General features: G+C 23.9%; 1 protein-coding gene across 4 annotated transcripts in view; it reads right to left on the bottom strand.

The window, feature by feature from the left end:
• LOC132920517 (SCY1-like protein 2) overlaps positions 1 to 20,278 on the bottom strand; it is a 158,165-nt gene that overhangs the window by 60,847 nt on the left and 77,040 nt on the right. For all 4 annotated transcript variants that reach the window (XM_060982969.1, XM_060982970.1, XM_060982973.1 and 1 more), the window contains exon 4: positions 14,617 to 14,731. In XM_060982969.1, the coding sequence (XP_060838952.1) occupies positions 14,617 to 14,731 (115 nt within the window). The remainder of the gene's footprint in view (positions 1 to 14,616; positions 14,732 to 20,278) is intronic.

Raw genomic sequence — 20,278 nt, 5'->3', positions numbered from 1 at the left:
TAAAACATGAATTAATTTAAAAAATATAAAAACAAATTTTCTTCTGTTATATTGTAATTTAAAATTTATAAATACCAATAAATATAGGTACATTCTTTGCATTTTTCAATAATAGACGATCGTTCGCGTAAAAAATAAAATATAATTTGTTGTGCATTAAAGTTGTGATGAAAAATAATAATTAAACTCTATGATAACGAATTAAATTAATTATGATTATAATTTTATTTAATACAATTTGTATTAGTTACATTTATTAAACTACTTTAAATAAATATATTAAATTGCATAGGTATTAATAGATTAAATGATAATAATTATTATATATATTTACTTAAATTACGAGTATATAGGTATAAACACATAATCATAATTGGATTTCCCAACAATATTAAGTGTTTATTATAATACGTGTAATTTTTATTTTTGCCCGTCATCACTTTTGAGGTAGTAAAAATAGATTGGTTTTTTACCTTGGGGGTAATTTCTTGTAGACATCAAGGTTGTTAATTTAATATGATTCGGTGGCTAAAAACCTTAAAAACGTATTAACGTATTACAAGGTTTCTCATACGTTGTTATTATAATAATTTTTAAATGTTAAAGATATTATAGAGACGATTTATATTTATGATCATTTAAGCTCAAATTTTAATGAAATTCGTCAATGTTGTGAAAATTTGCAAAAAGTTTTATAATTAAAAATGTTAAAAATGTTAAATTTTTATACCAAAAGATTGAAAATTTAATAAAATATTACCTTTAAGTAGTTCATACTGTCACATTAAAATGTATATATATATATATTTATAGATATTTAATCGATGAATAATGGTTTTAATTGTTTTTTTGTAATTTTAAAATATTATTTATGAGGACTTAAAACTTTTAACATATACTATTAAATCGTATATAATATATACGTATCTTATACACATAATGACATAAAGTGTAATATTTTCGGCAAAAATTAATTCGACCCATTGTATTATTAATAGTCAATAAGTAGTTAAACAATTAATTACTTTAATAACGATATAAATATATCATAAAATACCTATACTTTAGGCTAAAATACCATGCTCAGAATTGTTTTTTTTGTATGCAATGATTTATTATTGAATTTAAATGTTATAGTATCGTTTCAGTGTCTTACTTCTTAATGATAAGACTATTCACTTGACATATTATATACTATACAGCAGAACAGTCACATACTCTACCCTTTCTTTAGTAACACTAAAATGAACAGTAACTATTGTATATATATATATATATATATATAACTAAAGTACCTTTAAGTATATACTTACAAAAAAGAAATATATGTTATTGTACACTTGCAAAAAAACATAATATATACAGGAAACAATGTATTTACGTTTCGAGCGGAAAAAACGTTGAATTCGCGAAAAACCACTAGGATTTCTCAACATACACGATATAGTAAAAACCTCCATCGTAGGTAGTTACTTTTTTTCAGAACAATTACGTGGTTTTCATAACGACGGGTGGAACAAAAGAAGCAGTTCACACGCGTTATTTGAAAAAAATGTGTTTCTAGTACAATGTAACACTGTACATCAAACGAATCGTATAATACAAACATTGTACAAAATAATAATGACAATAAATAATAATGTAGTGGAGGGGTATACCCGTAGTTTATTTATAAATTATAAGTAATATCTAATAACAGATGCACCATCGATGTTAGGAATATATTTTATAATATACTATTAAGCTTGCAACAAGTTTTAGAGACATAATAATTTATTCGAGTGATTATGTTTTGGCTATGCCGTTCAAACTTTGTGTTGTTGAATTGACGATTCGTAGTATAAATCGATTTTTGTCGATACGTTGAGCAACAAAATAACAAGAATATTATATAGACATTAAACAGCTTAGCATTACCCATAAAATAATATAAGTACATATTTATATAATATGTTTTAATATTTAGCTGATTTAAGAATTTAATAATTCATCATTATTGTAATATCATACAAATATAATATCAAACAAATAACAAATAACAATGTATTACGATTAATTTATATTTCATAATGAACAGGCGCTGGCTCATCAGTCGATAAGTATAAAATATTAAGTATGATATTATATTATATTATTTAACTCGAATAAATCGGCTATTATTCAAGCTATAATTTCCAATTCCCATGATGCCAATAACAATTCAAGAACACAATATACAATTTATTTTTATATTAGTAACACATTTAATTCCACTCAATATTTGTAGAATATTGTTCAAGACCATCATCTGATGGATGATATTGAATAAATTATAAAATAAACAATAAATTAAAAAATAAGTAGGTACCATTGATAAAACAATCTTAAAAAACAAAAAGGGTGGGCAAGTGGGTATCGCTCTGCTGTATAGTAAGAGATGGAGGAGAGTAAGTCACTATAATGGATGTGTTAAATTTGAATGTAATGAAAGGTAAATCACATTGTATACGAAAAACGATTATTAACGGAGATGATATTTCAGTCTAGGATAATTAGTAGGATATATTATATTATTACCTATATTTAAATTTTAATATATCGTTATTCGTAAAATTTAAATTTCATACGCAAATATTTTTTTTTTACAATTACTTTAAGGAAAATAGATAACCTTGTCTTTTAACATAAAGTATAAATCACAAAATTTTACGAATTTTCAACTTCAAAATTCCTTAGACACAAAAATAAAAAAACATCATTGTAAATTCAATACACTCATCACTCCGTTTAGAATCTAAAATAATAATAATGCTGTTATTTTTTCCCCAAAAAAGATAAGACTCTATAGTTACATATTCAGATATTAGCGTATTTATAATATGGCTGTAATATAACAGAAAGATAATTCCTTTTTTTCCATACTGCCCATGTATGGAACCCTTTAATATGTGCATATTATGATTAAATAATGTCATCACTTATAGCTTAACATTGATAAAAACTGTTTTTCTGGATAAATTTTATATGATGAAGTGACAGCCGACAGGCGTTTAAAAGTTAAATCAAATGAACTTATAATATCAATTCTACTTAGACGGCCCTAAACCAACGTAAAGGGGATTTCACACTGTATCATGTGCTGTTCTCAGCGTATACTGAATACGTTGACAATGTCAATATGCTTGAACATTTTACTTACACTTTTTGAATAAATTTTGATACAATAACTATACAATGGTGATACAGTGAGAAGTCCATTTTACGGAATACCTTATTTCACGTTTTTCCATTAAATTCGATTTTATCAATTGAATAAAATAAAACTTAATTTGTTATACAAGTATATAGTCGTAAGGTGTGTATAATATTATATACCGTCTTCATACAAAATAAATTATTAATAGTTGTAAATTGTGCATAATATTACGTATTATATTATAGTATACTAATTAATAATATATTCTTACAATATAATATAAACGGTCCAATTTGGTGTATTAATTTTATTTCATCATATTTTTACGATATCGTTAATACAGTAACTTTTTTTTTATTTTAATGCCACAATAATTGATGGATTTAATTGAATTTCGTAGAGTTTGTGTGAATTTTTATGAAAATCGCCAACTTCCTCTACTTTAAATTAATTTTACTACGCAGTGATCGAAAATGCTCATAAACAATAAGTTATTAAATAATTATATAATTTTACTGGTTTAATGTTTAAGATATTTTAATAAAGATAATATTAATAGTTCTATCAGTATTAAACTATTATATGATAATGTTTAATATGACAATTTTTTTACGATATTATCGGAGTATACTTTCATCAACATATTATTTGTAATGGCTTTAATCAATATATATATATATATATATATATATATATATATATATTTTTTTTAAATTAAGATGGTAAATATTATTTATTACTAACCTGTGGGAAACGTTCAATGAAACTACCTTATTCCCAATAAGGGACCTTACGAATTTAAACAGGGATAAAATAATATGTTTATGTATAGAATAGGTAGGTAGTTGGTATACATTCTACGTTCTCTCATTACCTATCCGTTGATGGAGGATGATGGTTGAAGTATTAATAGAAAAGTAGAAACGTACTAAATATTCCTGATTTAAACAATAAACATTCGTTAAATATTAATTAGGTATTCAGTGAATGCAATGACCTCAAAATCAATAACTTCGTACATTTCAATGCACACATCAACATATAAACACAATTTATTGAAGGGCCTGTTTGTGGTTTATCCGTGGTATTATTCAAATTGACTGAATCAATTTTGATAAGATTTTCACGAACAGATTAAGAGCATTGAAAGTGATATAGAATACATGTTATGCCAAAATTAAACTCCTAAACATAAGTTTACAAATTAATTTTGTTCTTAAAATATGAAAGTTCTATTTAAAAAAAAAAAAAAAAAAAAAAAAAAAAAATAAAAAAAAAAATAGTTAGATGATATTATTGTTATTAGATCAATCAACAATCTAGTTGTTTGATTCCAGTTAATATTTGTGGAACTATTCGGACAGAGTGTTTGAGAGTCTTTAAAGAATCGTATAAAATATAAACTAAAAAATAAGCATAAAAATTGTAATTTCAATCAAATCGGCACTTAATTGATATACTTATTATTTTATATATTACAATTTACAAGCAAACACTAATTATAAAGTACATTTTTTTTTTTTAATTATTTTTATTAATTAGTAGATATTATATACGTGACTACTCACTTCATATTGAATTCTAGATTTTTAAAATAAAGTTTGTATACCTAGAAAGTAATATGTCTCTTTGATATTTGTATTATTCAGATATTTTATTATTTTGTAAACTAGTATTTGGTTATTTATTATATAATATACCGTATAATAAATTTTATTTTTTGTTTTACAATTTTTTTTAATGAATATTGAATTATTACACAAAACGAAAATAATGAACATACACATGTACCTAATAATAGATACAAAAATATGTTAAAACTATTAATGACTATTACTACTAAATCCATTTGTTTCAAAACATAATATAAGACAATATTACAATATAAGAAATTAAATTAATGTCTGAAGAAACTGTGTTGTCACGTGCACTTTTTTCACTATTCATAATAATATCTTTGTCAACAAATTTTAAAAAATGGTAATAATTATTATTTCGATATAGCATAGAGCAAAAATATTAATGAAATACGTGATATTTAATAAACATAAACAATAAAAATAACTTATAGAGTAAATAAAACGAAAAAAATATATACATTCCTCACTTTATTCTGATGTAAAAATTTATAATTATAAAAGAGACTATAAATATTTTTAATTATATTTTATTCAGCGAATATTTTGATCATATAGAAAATATCCGATGATATAATACTTAATGCCTATTATCGATTCATATGTACTAAACAATATGGTGTTGGCGATGTAAAAATGTTTAATTATACGCTTGGAAAATATTATATTTAAAAACATTTATTATTAATTGCAAGAAAAAAACTGTAATTATTTTTAAAAAAATGTCGTTTAGTACACCTGGCACTCCTAAAAATATAGGATATTTTTTGAGTATCAAAAAAATATGAAAACGCAAATGAAATAGGTCATACGCGAGTGCTATTCACTTATATAATTCAGACCAATAAACGATTTTAAAACGCATAAGAATTTAATAGCTACTTATTGTTTGATTTCAAATTCCTTTAAAAACTCTATCCTTTTGAAACTTTAAACTACCTACTTGTGTCATTCGAATAGCTTTGTCGATCCATCTATAGTTTAACAAAAATGATAGAATATTTCATTTGTTATAACTTTGTAAAAATTCTTGGATTTTGAATGGTTTAAAGTTGATATGAGTCAAATCTTTACATCATTGCTTATACTCGTGAAGAGTTTTACTATAGCATTGTTGTTAGGTACTGTAACGAATTCACTGAACAAATGGAATGTATCAAAAAATATTACATTTGAAACTTTTTGGATTGGGTAGCAAAGAACCAAGTATTAAGCTTTTATGTATCATATCAAGTAGGTGTAATGTAATTTATTTTGAGTAAACATTTTTTTTATACTTTAAAATTAATGAAAATAATTGCATACAAATTTACTTTGTATTTTTAAAAACACTGTTATAGTTGTATCACATAATATGGGAAGAAAAAAACATTTTATTTTAAATTTAGAAATTTACGATATAACCATGTTAATGTTTTTTATAAGCTTTATTTTATAAGACGAAAAATAAGAATTTATTTTACCTATTAATTTTATGCTGAAATTGTAAATATATTGCATCACATTTTTATTTTATTTTTTATCAACCTAACGGCGGAAAAGTACGTGGAGTGGAAGAAATAAAGAAATCGTTTTGTGATCATAAACGAAAATTACGATAAACTAAAAGATCTAAAAATGAACCTTGTAAATCTGTGATACTAAATGATGATTATGAGAATATAATTTTTATAATTTTCGTATATTATTGTCGTTGATACTCTATGTGAAATAATAGTAACTAATTGTGGCACATGACGCAAAAAATCTTACTAATTTTCTTGGTACTGATAGCTTAAAAACATTTTCATGTTAAAAATTCAACTAACTGATTTAAATAAACAATAAAAATATATAAATATATTATCATATGCACTAGCACATTTCGAAGACAGAGTGGTGAAATATGGTGACGCTTCAAACCACTTGTAAATAAATTCATGCATTATTAAAATACCTATGCAATTTTTTTTGCACTCGCCGTGAACAACCTATTAAAGTTCAAAGAAGTCAGCGTATAAAACCTGTACAATATTGCGAAATGATGAGGAATATTTTTTTTATGGAAAAATGCCTTATTACAATATTTAAATTGACGTTATCAAAATTTATATTGAATGTTAGATTTTTTTTATTACAATTTATTTATCAAAGTACCTACGCCGTATCGTCATTACTGTTTTGTGAGTACTTAATAATTACAACGCGTGGGAAGTTTGTGACAAATTGATTAGGTTTTTAAAAATGTGTTTTGGGCTTTATACTTAGAGCCATTTTAACGAATAACGAGTACCTAATGATGATCTGTACAATGGTTGCATTATGTGAGCTATCACTGTTCATCCAGTAATTATTAATATAAATAAGCTCAATACATTTTACCGAGAATACCTACTCCATGAACAATACATTGCCAGTTAAATAATAAAAATGAGATCGATTTTCGTCGTTAATGATATAAAAAGATATATCTATGATATGGCATATATTTCTATAGCGGCAGATTTTACTGGTTTGGCTCGATGGGCAGAAAATGAACGGTACGTAGATACACAAAATTTGATGTTTTTATTTTACAATGACAATCCACTGCACAATAATAAAAGCATATAATAATATTATATACACATATATATTTGGCATCGACGACGAGATTATTAACAGATACAATCATACAATTATTTTCATTTTTAGTTCTAATCATATTAGCTGATGGAGTTCTATTCGTCGATAAAATATTATTAGTATGTTGACTGAGTTTTATATTATATAGTATTATTGTGCAACCGACGTTTTTATCCAAATATTATTTTATGACAAATTATAATAATATTTTTTTGTTATTTCTTATTATAAACTGTATTATACGAATTTGTGATGATATTATTGTCTATTGATATAATATGGTATGAAATACATTTTTCGCATTGATACACTTCCTATCACAATAGTTAATACAATTATGTTTGACTATATAATTTTAAAATTAATATTAAAAATAAAATTGAATTTTAAATGGTTATACAAAGCTGATACTTTGAAACTAAGTTAAAATAAATAATATTTAATATTTGTTGTATATTGTATAACTAAATAAATGAGCTTCTTATATAATTTGAAATCTCTATTTGGGTCATTTTAATTATTACATAGTTGCTAATCCTAGAAATATATGAATTTATCAATACACAAATTATCAAACATTGATAATAAAACAAATTTTTTTTCATAGTGAATTTATAGTCTACCTATATACTCTTGTTATGTTATTTTAAGTTAGTTGTACATAATAATAAATAAATAGTTAAATTTTTGTTTCATTATTTAACTATGCTCAGTTTATAATGAATTATATTCAATAATTATGAAATAAGCCACAAATACATTTCTTATTATATTATATTTTTTTAGTTTATTGTACTTAAATAATATAATCTGAAATATATTATAAACCCAATAAAAAATAAAGTTAATTATATTATAGATTATTCGAATTATACAATTTGTTAATTGTACAACATATGTTTTTTTTATGTATAAATGCGCTATTTTTTCTAAGCCAATATTTTACAAAAATAGGAAATAGGTCTAAACTTATTAAATAAAGTTCTAATTCAACTTATTAATATTTAGTTAATAATCTTTAAATATTATATACTATTTAATAGTTATAAAATAATCTATAAAAACATGGTTTATTAATGAATTTAACAACTTATAGTGTATGTTAACCCGATTAAAAAATTATAGCGATCTTAATATTATTATATCTGCTATATTTGTTTTAGTAAAACTTAGAAATTTTACTTAAAATAGCATAATATTAAGAAAAAATGCTTAGAAACAGTATTTTTAGTACATATACTTCACAGATAAGAAAATATTCTCGGTTGTGAGTTAAGCCATTGTTTTAAATTTTTAAAGTGTTTATCTGGATGACTAATAAATTATTTCATAATAAAAAAATCGATAACAATTTTATAAAATGTATTCATAGAACTAAAAATAACAAAATAATTTAATACAGTTTTTCTCAAGTTCTAAAAAAAGTAAGTAACTGCAGATAAACATATTAATTGCATTTTTTTTTTGTACATGAAGCTTTTCATATAGATTATATTATATATAAATATTGTTAGTTTTTTTTTTTACTGGAATTGAGTAGGAAAGAGTTTTATTAGTTTTTCAATAAATATTATTAGTATTTGTCTAAAAAAAAATAAAAATATTATTTGCAATCTTTTAAACCCAAATTCACGATGACCTACACGTTTTCACGTTTTTCAATCGTTAGAAAATACAAAAATAAACAAAATAATATTATAAACCACGGGGATATACTTGCTCATTTTTTTTTTTATACTAACATTTTCTAGGAATTGATTATTCAAATAAATGTGAAACGACTCTAAAACGCATTTAATAGTATAGTTAAATTATATTTTATTGCCTATACTGAACCGTATGAACCGTGTTCGTTATGATTTATTTATCGTTAAGAAGCTTTTTTCGAAAGAAAACTCGCACGTATATACCTACTCTCACTGCAGTGTATAGAATACAAGAATGTCTGTTTTCGGCATAACGCACTTAGCTTACCTATTGAATAACTCCAATTTATCTACACTTTATGTTGCGCGCGTACACCGATTAAAGTTTATTGCCAACATAGCTAACAGTATTGAACAATAATATATAGTGGAGAAAAAATGAAATGTATTTGATATTCCATAATTATCGTACGCGAATGCAGAGAATTATCGAACACCTCGGCAAAGGATAGAGTGTTAAAAACATTAATGTGGTAATTACGAATTATGATACTATAAATAACTGAATATTAAATGTGTAGATTGTGTACAGTGTACATGAAAGGGAAAGGACAATTTATTCTTAAAATATTGCATAAATATATGAAGTATATATAACGTATAACTGTATAAGCATATAAATGGAAATTTTTAATCATTTAATCGCAGCTGTTGCGGAAAACGTATTTTTAAAAACAATATTATTTTATATTACGACTGAGTGGTAGGTGATTTATGGCGGTGTTCTTATTATTGCATGACTAGTAGTTGCAACGGCGTTTTATCATTTTATCGATTTATAGACGATCCTACCGAATAACATTTTTTTCACGTATAAGTATGACATACTAATAACAATAATATAACGTATTGAAATCCATCTCGACATAGAGCTATTCGAAACTCAGACATTGACACATGTTTTCCAGTTGCGATTTATCTATAACCCGGCCAGTACCCCACCTTAAAAAATAAAATATCGACAATACATTTCTCGAAATTCATTACACGCATAATAGAATTTGTACGTTCCAGCATATCGATTTAGAAAAATTAAAAGAACAATGCGTCTGTACGAATTCCTGTGCAAAACAAAAATTGTTGGTGCTCGAGCATGGTATATTAAATTAATCAAACTTTTATATAATACATTGTCATAGTGGTACCGTTTGTTATAACTTAAGTCGTTCGAATAGATACGGTTGTTTAATTAAAATTAAAATTTTGTAAAATGCATTTGAAGTCGACTATAACAATGTGTAATATATATTGAAGTCTGTTGATATTGCACTTTTTTTTTTAAATAGAATATCGGTCATTTTTTCTGGAATTATTGATGAATCAGTATACATATAAGTTTTTATAAAAAATATCAGTTATCAGATTATGATTTCTCAATATTTTTTTGTGTTTCGACTTGCACTTTATATTTTGTCAATGCAAACTAATACATTTACCCTGTACGTATATAACACACAACGTATATTAGATATATATATAATAATATATTTATTGTTACAAACAAGTTGAATACTTTTGTAACTCCATGTCATTCGCCACTATTAAACTAAGTATATATATATTAAAATAAATCCACATTATATTTATATTGTGTACATCGTAATACATACATACACATTTATATATTATAATAATACCTTATATTAATTAGTTATCTGATATTGTTTTTATTCTTGTACCTGTGTTAGTTTAGAAAATTTAAATTGTATTAAGTATTTAGAGACCTAATTTTCAATTGTAAATTTAAACGGAACTATTCTATTTCAATAATTTAACAAATAAGGCACAAACATAAAAAATATTATATGATATGATTAATATGGATATTAATCAATAATAATGTATAATATATTTGTCTTTAGTAGTTTAGTACAATCTACTAATTAATAAGTTATGGTATTATTTTTGTGTTAAAGAATATGATTGTCATTTAAATTTCTTAAAAAGTACATTTTACATTAATAAGTTTAATTAAATATATTTTTATGACACCTAATAATAAATATTACTAATAATGCATAAGTAGTATATATTTATATATTCACAGCACTTGTTAGCAGAGAGATTTTAAAAGTTTAAGGAGAAATATCCTACTCAAGTCAATTTTTTTTCGTGTACCACAAAATTATAATAACTGAAATTACATCCTTATCTAAACCTCTTTTTTTAAATTATTATGATTTTTTTTTTGTTGCACGGAAAACAAATAGTGTTGAGGTGGATATTTCTGCTTGAATTTTTGAAATGTCCCTGCTAAAAAGTGCTGTGAACATATATTATTGTTATTAAAAATTAGTATTTTTTCGTATTATACGGGAAAAAAAGATGGCTTGAGTGAGATATTCCCGCTTGAACTTTTAAAATCTCCCTGATGAAGAGTGCTGAGAACATAAAAATATATACTACTTGCATATACGAGTATTATGTTAAATATTCTACTATTAATTTATATACTATACAAATATTTTATCATACTTTTATAAATTTATTTATAATATTACTAATTATTCATGCATAACATATGTATCAAGTCAAATATTAATATAAGTTTAACTATTTTCTATAAACATTTTGTAATTTAAGCTCTATTTCAGTAGAAATTAAATCGTGTGCCTATGTAGAATAATTAAAATTAACATTCGAATTAATTGCGTTTAAATTGTACGTAGGATAATGTTGATTTCTCAAAAATAAATATATAGTTTGTTATTTGTTTAACATTTTTTGGGTAGTTAAAAATTACTTAAGTTTCATACAATATAACTCTAGACAGTAATACATTAAATTATATAGTTTAAATCTCATTGATCCTTTTCACACTTGGTTATTTTCAAAACAGTGATACTCAACATACATATATATTGACTTGTTATAAATACATTTATAATACTTATATTATGCTTAAGATTAAACTATAATATTCTATTTTTGACATAATGCAAGTATAATAATGAATTTTGGTGGATTTTCTGTAAAATATGTTACTTTAAGTTAGTACCCCCGCCGGCCCGTCAACATAATACATGGAACGGCTGAAATGAACCATGAAACTTGGGAGACTATAGTGTTTAATATTATTACGCGATACAATATAATTGTATGAATGACTGCAAAATTATTTTTTTCTATCTAAATATTACATTAAACTTATAATTTAAACGAATTGCGTAAAGTAAAGATATTAGTTATGACTATGTGACAATTACAAAGTTCCAAGTCACAATAAATTATACCGATTATTCTAGTACAAAAATTATTAATTTTTTAACATTTGTCTATTGGTCAAATTACACAAGACATATTTAAAATAAAATTATTTTTAAAAATGTACTCTTTAATATAGTGAAATTGGCGAGGTAATGTGATGAACAAATAATAATAAAAAAAAAAAAAATGAAACGTAATAAAAAATATTATGAGAAAATAATAAAATATTCGTTGTACTCGACGATACTGTGACTATTATAATATATATAATAATATATAGTAGTTATTTATAAAGTATACTGCGATACTCCCTAATATAATGTTCACTATATTATTATGCTTTAACATTGAAGATTTATTTATTTCACTAACATATTATATGTTTTACAATAGTGCAATGTATATTATTATACATTTTTAGTGTCTGGCCACTGGATTTAGCATAGCATTTATGTTTGTTTTTTAGAAAAGTTAATATCAGAGAACCTTCTGTTCATAAAATAATGTTAATTATTATTTATTGGTTGAAAATGGGGTGAATTAAAAAAAAATGTAAATGTACCTTTAATATGTTTTTATTTTATTTGGGTATTTATGTAAGTACTTTTTGTTTACTGTTTTTGCCCTAAAAGCTTCATGAACATTCAATACAACATTTTTGCATTCGAAAGTGATAAGTTTTTTATTTTTTGTGAATTGCATGTGACTGTTGATTTTATGATTTGTGCTGTGAGTTTTATTTTGTGTATGTATACATGATAAGTAGTTGAACAAATTCTTCGATTTTCCCCTTTGAGAGTAGTTTATGTAAAAAAATTCTATATAGTTTTTACTTTAAAAGTTATTAAATTCTTGAAAGTTATTTTTTAGTTAGAAATTCGTAATTTATTTTCTTTTTATATCTAAAACTTTAATGCAATATTCATAATAATTATTCTAGCTAAATAAAAAGTTCGTCAGAAAGTCACATTAATTTGTTATGAGTGTTTGAAATACAAATATGGACATAATTCTCCCGTAACATAACTATTTTTCTTTAACAGATTTTTAATATTTTGTTGTATTTCAAAAATAATTAACTATAGATACATAGAAATTTTCATCAAATATGTACCTAAATGATAATTGTATATAAATACTGACATTTAAAAAAATTTAATATAGTGTTTGTTGATAAAACATTTTTTTTGTGTAAAAAATATCAAAAATTGAATGCATGATCACATATAAGTAGTTCTTAGAGCTGTATAATAGTATATAAAAGGTTTTGCAAAACTTATTTTTATAAGCAACTGAAGTAAAAATGTTGTCAAAAATCATCAAAATTGCAAACATTTGCAAATTGTTTTGTAGTTAAAAAAATATTATATGTTCCAAATCAAATACATAATCACAATTTTGTATAGCCTTTTAATTTTTAATTTAGACAAAATTACATATTTAAGTAATGAATAACTATGTATTTATTTTGCTACTATTTAGAAACAATATTCTTGGTGGCTTAGAACTTTTACATATATTGTTATATATTATACATACAACGACAGTTTTAAATGAATTGTTTTTGGCAAAAATTAACTTACCATAATATTAATAGTAAAATAAATTATTTTATAGCAATAATAATATAAATTCATCATAAAATATACTTAGTGATATAAGCTAAACGATTTCGCTTAGAATCATATTTCGTATTATACGGGCCCCACGGGTCCCTCCCTTAAATACGCCCCTGTTCATATACAATAATATATCATTGAATTCAAATTTAATTTAACACATTCATTACAGTGGCTCACTTGACACCTAATTTACAGCAAAGTGGTACACACCCTCTAATGTTTTTTAAACTTGTAATTCCAAAACACATTTGAAGAGTTTTGCTAGTATTGGGGATATTGTATTTACTAATGAGCATTTGTGTTAAACAATAATGTAATTATAATACCAAATAGGTATGCTTATAGTAAGTGCTTATGTAGTATTTAACACAGTTAACAACACTAATATGTGAATAGGCGTTCATAGAAATGTATAAACGATTATATTCTAAAATAAACATTGATGCGTTTGTAATTATTTTGATAACTATAAATGCATAAAACTATGGAATTAAAAATAGAATCTTTTGTAAATTGAAAATAAAATGTTTACTTTATTTAAAGAAAAAATTATCAAACTAGTTTATATATTTTTTTAAAAAACAATACTATATATAATATTATTGAAGCTACTAATCCATTAATGTACTAAAAGAGTAATATATATTTATATTATATATACATACCAATGAATTCCAGACCACTAAGTTTCCAGGTTCCTGTTTTTGTTACCAGTATACTGCTCGGGCAAACATTGTGGTGGTGGACTTGAGGTGATAAAAAATCAAGGGCTTCAGCAATCTGAAATTCATTAAATTAAAATTATATTTTTTTACAGAAAATAATTAAAATTTTCATATCAGTCATTGATATGTTATAACTACCATTTGAATGAAATGATTTATTATTTATGGTTTATAAACTACATATTCTGGTTGAAGATTTATAAAACTACAAAGTAGATACTATTATGTTATGAATTTATTTTTAAATTTAACACCTTTTTTGAAAACTCTTTTAGAAAATATCAGAAAATAGCAATAAAATAATTTTTATTTTATGACGTAGTTTTTTTTATGAATTGTTTTTTGATACTTTAATAAGATTATAGTATCAGTTTTATTACTCTTATTAATATATTCAAAACATTAAAAAATCGTTTAGAATTTTTTATATAGTAACTATTCAAAGTTAACAAACACAGTATAAAAACATACCAAACAATGTTTGTGAATAAAAATCTACTTTAAAAAGGTATTTCAGGTCCAAAAATGTATTATTTATATTTTTAATTTAATTATGTAAAACAATACACGTATAACCATGTGTGTAAGTAAGTATAAACTACCCGTTTTTTTTTTAAATGTATTGTCTTGATAAATCATTTATGTTTACATTTTTTAATTGTATTCATTTTGACTTTAGTTATCTAAAACTGCAATTTTTAAACTGTTATTATTTTTTCTCAAATATATTTCGTTATAACTCACTCATTAAGAAAAACTCATTTAAAAGATCAATTCAAGATAACGAAACTGCCTACTCTTTTGATAATGATGTAGAACAGGGGTCGGTAAGTAATTTCTATTGGAGTCCTAAAAAATCAAATAATAAATCAATGAGGTCCAGTGAAAAAAAATCTTTTTTCAAATCTTTATACATAATGAAGCAAGTACAGTGTGTTGACAGGGTCCAGAGTTTTGCCTTCTGCGGTCCGGATCCGGACCGCGGTCAGCCAGCTGCCGAGCCCTGATGTAGAATGTAGATGTTTGCATGGTAGTGATTTATCCTCTGATTTATATAACATATTTACATCCAATATACCTACCGATCCAAATACCATACTAGCAACTTACGCCAATAATATTGCTACTTTGTCCATTAAAAACAACCTCATTACTACCTCTAAAAACCTACAAAAACACATTTCTAAAATCGAAAATTAGTCAAAGTAATAAAAAACCAAAGTAAATGAAAACAAATCAGCCCATATAACATTTATCTCGAAAAAAGGACATTGCTCCAATATTTTAATTGATAATAAAGTCATCCGACCAAATTAAATATTTAGGTTTCCATTAGATAAACGCCTCACATAAGGTCCATACTTGAAAATAAAAAAACAAGTAGAAAACATTTGACTCCACAAACTTGGTCCAACACTAAAATCCGAACTAAAGTTAAAAATAAAATTATTAATTTATAAAGTAATAATCAGACCCATTTGGTCTTATGGAATCCAAATATGGAGACCAGTTGAGTTTTCCAAAACCGTTCAGTCCAAGCTCATCAGAATATTACTCTTCAACTAATCAGTCACATCGTGATGTATTAGTAATGCTTCCCTTTATAAAGTCCTTAACATCATAATTGTTAAAGAACCAGCAACTACATAGTTCAAACAATTCCATTCCAAACTTAACTCATACACAAATTACAAATACACTTATAAAAATATATCTTCTCACACACTACGTGCAAATAATATACGGAGCCTAAAAAGAACTGGTCCCTCAACTTATTATCAAAAAAAAAGATAAGAAAAACTTGCTCAATCTAACAATCTAAGAGGGTGTTGCTAATGAACCTCTACCCCCAATCACGGCAATCATTGTCAATTTATTTTATTCATTATTTATCATATTTTCTTATTATTGTCTATTGTACAGGTTAAAAATTTCTCTTTAATAAAAAAAAAGATACATTAAAATTATTAGATTATATTTGGACTTGGATATAGATAAATGTAAAAGTAATACAAGATTAATTGAAAAGGATACCAAGTATCAACTACGAGATCCGAGGAATATTATTTGAACACTTAATTTATATACTACTACTTATTCAGTTACTTATATTTTGGAATACATCAATTTTTAATTACTAACTGGGTAACATTTGGTTACATAGAGAAAACAGACTAAAATAAATAGTATTAAACTTATAGTAAATGTTTAAGTACAGTTATAAAAGAAAATTCTCATTAACTTTTTATTTGCTAAAGTAGATATAATACCGATGTATCAATTTATTTTGTAATGATCTTTCTTATTCAACAATACAATTTAACTTTTAACTATGTAGACAAACAGGCTTTGCTAATATAATAAGAATAATAATATCCATATTTTAAGTAAATATTTTAATAATTTCCACTTAATAATAAAAATAATTGTTTTCAGAATTTATTCTTTAAGTTTTATTCCTACTTATATTTTCATTAATATGAAAAAAAATTTTTTGTTCTTAGTTTTCATGTTTATATGAAATTTCTAATAAAAATGAACAAGTTATTCCTGATGGTAAATGAATTATTTTTGTAATGAAACCCATGTACTTTTGGAAGTTTAATATATTTCAATTTCCGTTTGAATATTTTTTATAACACCCATGGGCTTACTAATTTTACTCGTAGACTTTATTTTCATTTCACTAAAATACAAATTATACCTACCTACATTTTATTTGAAATTTAGCTATGCATATATATCGCTATTTTTTAATGTAATATTCTTAATATAATACACGTTGTTAATAGTTATGGCAATACAAAAAAAAACTATTATTATTAATCGAATTAAACAAAAATAAGTTATATAATAGATAGAATATTTATGCAGTAGACCAATCATTATTTTTATTATAATAATGAATATCAAAAATAAATATGACTTTTAAATACTTAAATAAATATATACTTATAATAATAATAAAGCTTTGCATATATATATATATATATATATGCACTACAGACTTTATTGGTTACATTACAAGATATTTGGCCAAGGAATTAAGAGGTTAATGTATGTAGAAAAAAATACATAAGTTAAAACATAACAATTTCCAAGTAGTTACAGGACTTTTTTTTTATCAGAAATATAATCTAAAAAAAAATACAGTACGTGATTTAGATGTTTATTAAAACTTGAACATCTCGTTGACCGATATAGGTGTGGAATTGTATTAATCATTATTTCAAAACGGGTTATATTATATTTTAGACTCTAAAATTTAGAGCATGATGACAAACTAATATTGCATTCAACATTAATAAACGTTTTATGAATATTTTGATTGCTGACATATCATTTCAATATTAAAATATACAGTGATTGATACTTATAGTATTAATAATAAGTATTATATTGAAATAATTTAAAATTATTTCTTCAAAGTATCCTCTAAAGTCGATTTATAATTATCAAAGAAGAAACTTTGAAATAAATCAATAAATCGGAAACAATTCGAATCTATACAACAATGCTTCTTATTTCTCTTGGCGCATATTCGTGATGCAACGAGGTAACGATATGTTGTTAAAAATTTGGAAAATGCTTTGCGTATGTAATAAGTTGAGATTACCAAAGTTATGTTTAGTTTGTATACTCCCTTAGGGCTAAAATTGTTAAGCTATTAATTTCAATAACAATATCTAGTAAAGCAAGCTTTGGTCGTTTGTCAATATACCTACTTAGTACCTATAGAATTGGATTTAATGAGCATGATATATAAATGTGGATACGCAAGTAAACACGATCTTATAAACTGTACTAGTGTACTAATATAAAAAAAAACAATTACAAGACATATAATATGCGATTATGGACTTTATTATATTATTATTTATAAATCTAAGTTATATGACAATATATATTTTCTTATAAATATAGGCACTATTTATAATCTTAAATCTTCTGAAAACCAAAAATAAAATAAAATAAAATAAACAACAAATAAAAACAAATTATATATTGTTTTTCATTATACATACGTTTAATTTAAACATTTTAATATTAAACAATTAGAAAGCTCTGACTTTTACTTGATTCGCCAACTAACCGACATCAAATAATCCACATTCTTAACATTAACATAAGTGAGTGTAAATAAATTATTGTACAATAAATCTTTCAATTTGCATGTGTATAATTTTCAGATAACTAAAGTTTTTTATAGTGACAAAAAGTGTTCGTAAATTTCCTTTTTCAATATTTGAAAGATAAATTTTTTCAATGTTGATATTTTTCTATCATATTGACAATATTTAAATATTTAGATCATCTGTTAATTTTGTCTCTAGTTTTTATTTAATGTATTTCTTTTTCTGATGCTTTTAGAATTTTCGTAATAAATAGTCTTAATTGTACATACGAATTAAAAGCCTTTGAACTTTATTGAGTAATTTTCATCACTTAATAAACAAATTCTTAATATGTAAGTATCGAAACAAAAAATAAAAATAAAAATAATAATAACACATTATTATTTTCAGTTTTATAATACTTTATTATAATAATTTTTAGTTGCTACTCCCGATATATACTTCTGATTAATATGTAAGCCCTGTTCAATATAATAGCTAAATGTGCCATACAAATGAACTTCCATACAGATTACTGTAGAGATTTAACAGTGCTTAAATAACTAGTAAATTCTTGACATAAACATAAAAATAGTCATTAACTTTAATACCAATGGAACCAGTGAACAACATCCAAATGGTTGTATATCCTAAGCCCCTAAAACATACAGCAGTGTCGCTGTGGATCATCTTTTGTCAGATCCATTTCCGTCACTTTCTAAGTTCTAAGAAGACTTAAGACCACCATAAATCCTGTGCTTACACTTTTCAGTTCAATATTTCAATCTAAATTAAACCTCGTTTCTAATTGAATCGTACTCATTCACTTTTATATTGATTTCATTTGTTCGTAAGCTCAATATGTCATATTTGATATTTTTACTTTTAATTTATATAGTAATTTTTGAGTTATTATACTCGTACTGCACTTATCTAAGTAAATTCTAATAAAAATAACTTAGCGATGCTCAGCCACAGTATGTCTATCGTCTATGTTGGAAACATATACGTTATACCTCGTCCGGTTAACAATTCCGGCAAGGTGTTATATCTTTATACTCTATCATCACAATGCTATAAGTAAAAGTATTATAAATTATAAGAACTATATTTTGTTTAATTTTCTTATTATATACCAAATTAAAAAATTATAAAATACAATTATTTCACAGCTATGTATAACTACGTTTTAAAATTACAAAGTGATGAAGTAGTTGAATATTTTCAATTATTTGGTATTATCATTATAAAAAAAAACACTATAATGTATATATACATACGTATTATATATCAAATTAATACTGTTATAAATATAATTATACTTTTAGTTTAATTATTTATTAGGTTAATGACAGCAGTATAATGTGAAAAAAACCATAAAAAGACCGTTAGCACCATAAATACAGCAGTCACGATTCATGTTGTTGAAACACGGTTTTTACAAATTTAATAAAAGCGATTAATTGTATTTATTAGATAGGTGATAC

Source organism: Rhopalosiphum padi, chromosome 2 (assembly GCF_020882245.1).
Source record: "Rhopalosiphum padi isolate XX-2018 chromosome 2, ASM2088224v1, whole genome shotgun sequence".
NCBI lineage: Eukaryota > Metazoa > Arthropoda > Insecta > Hemiptera > Aphididae > Rhopalosiphum > Rhopalosiphum padi.
This window is presented reverse-complemented; position numbering and strand designations above follow the sequence as displayed.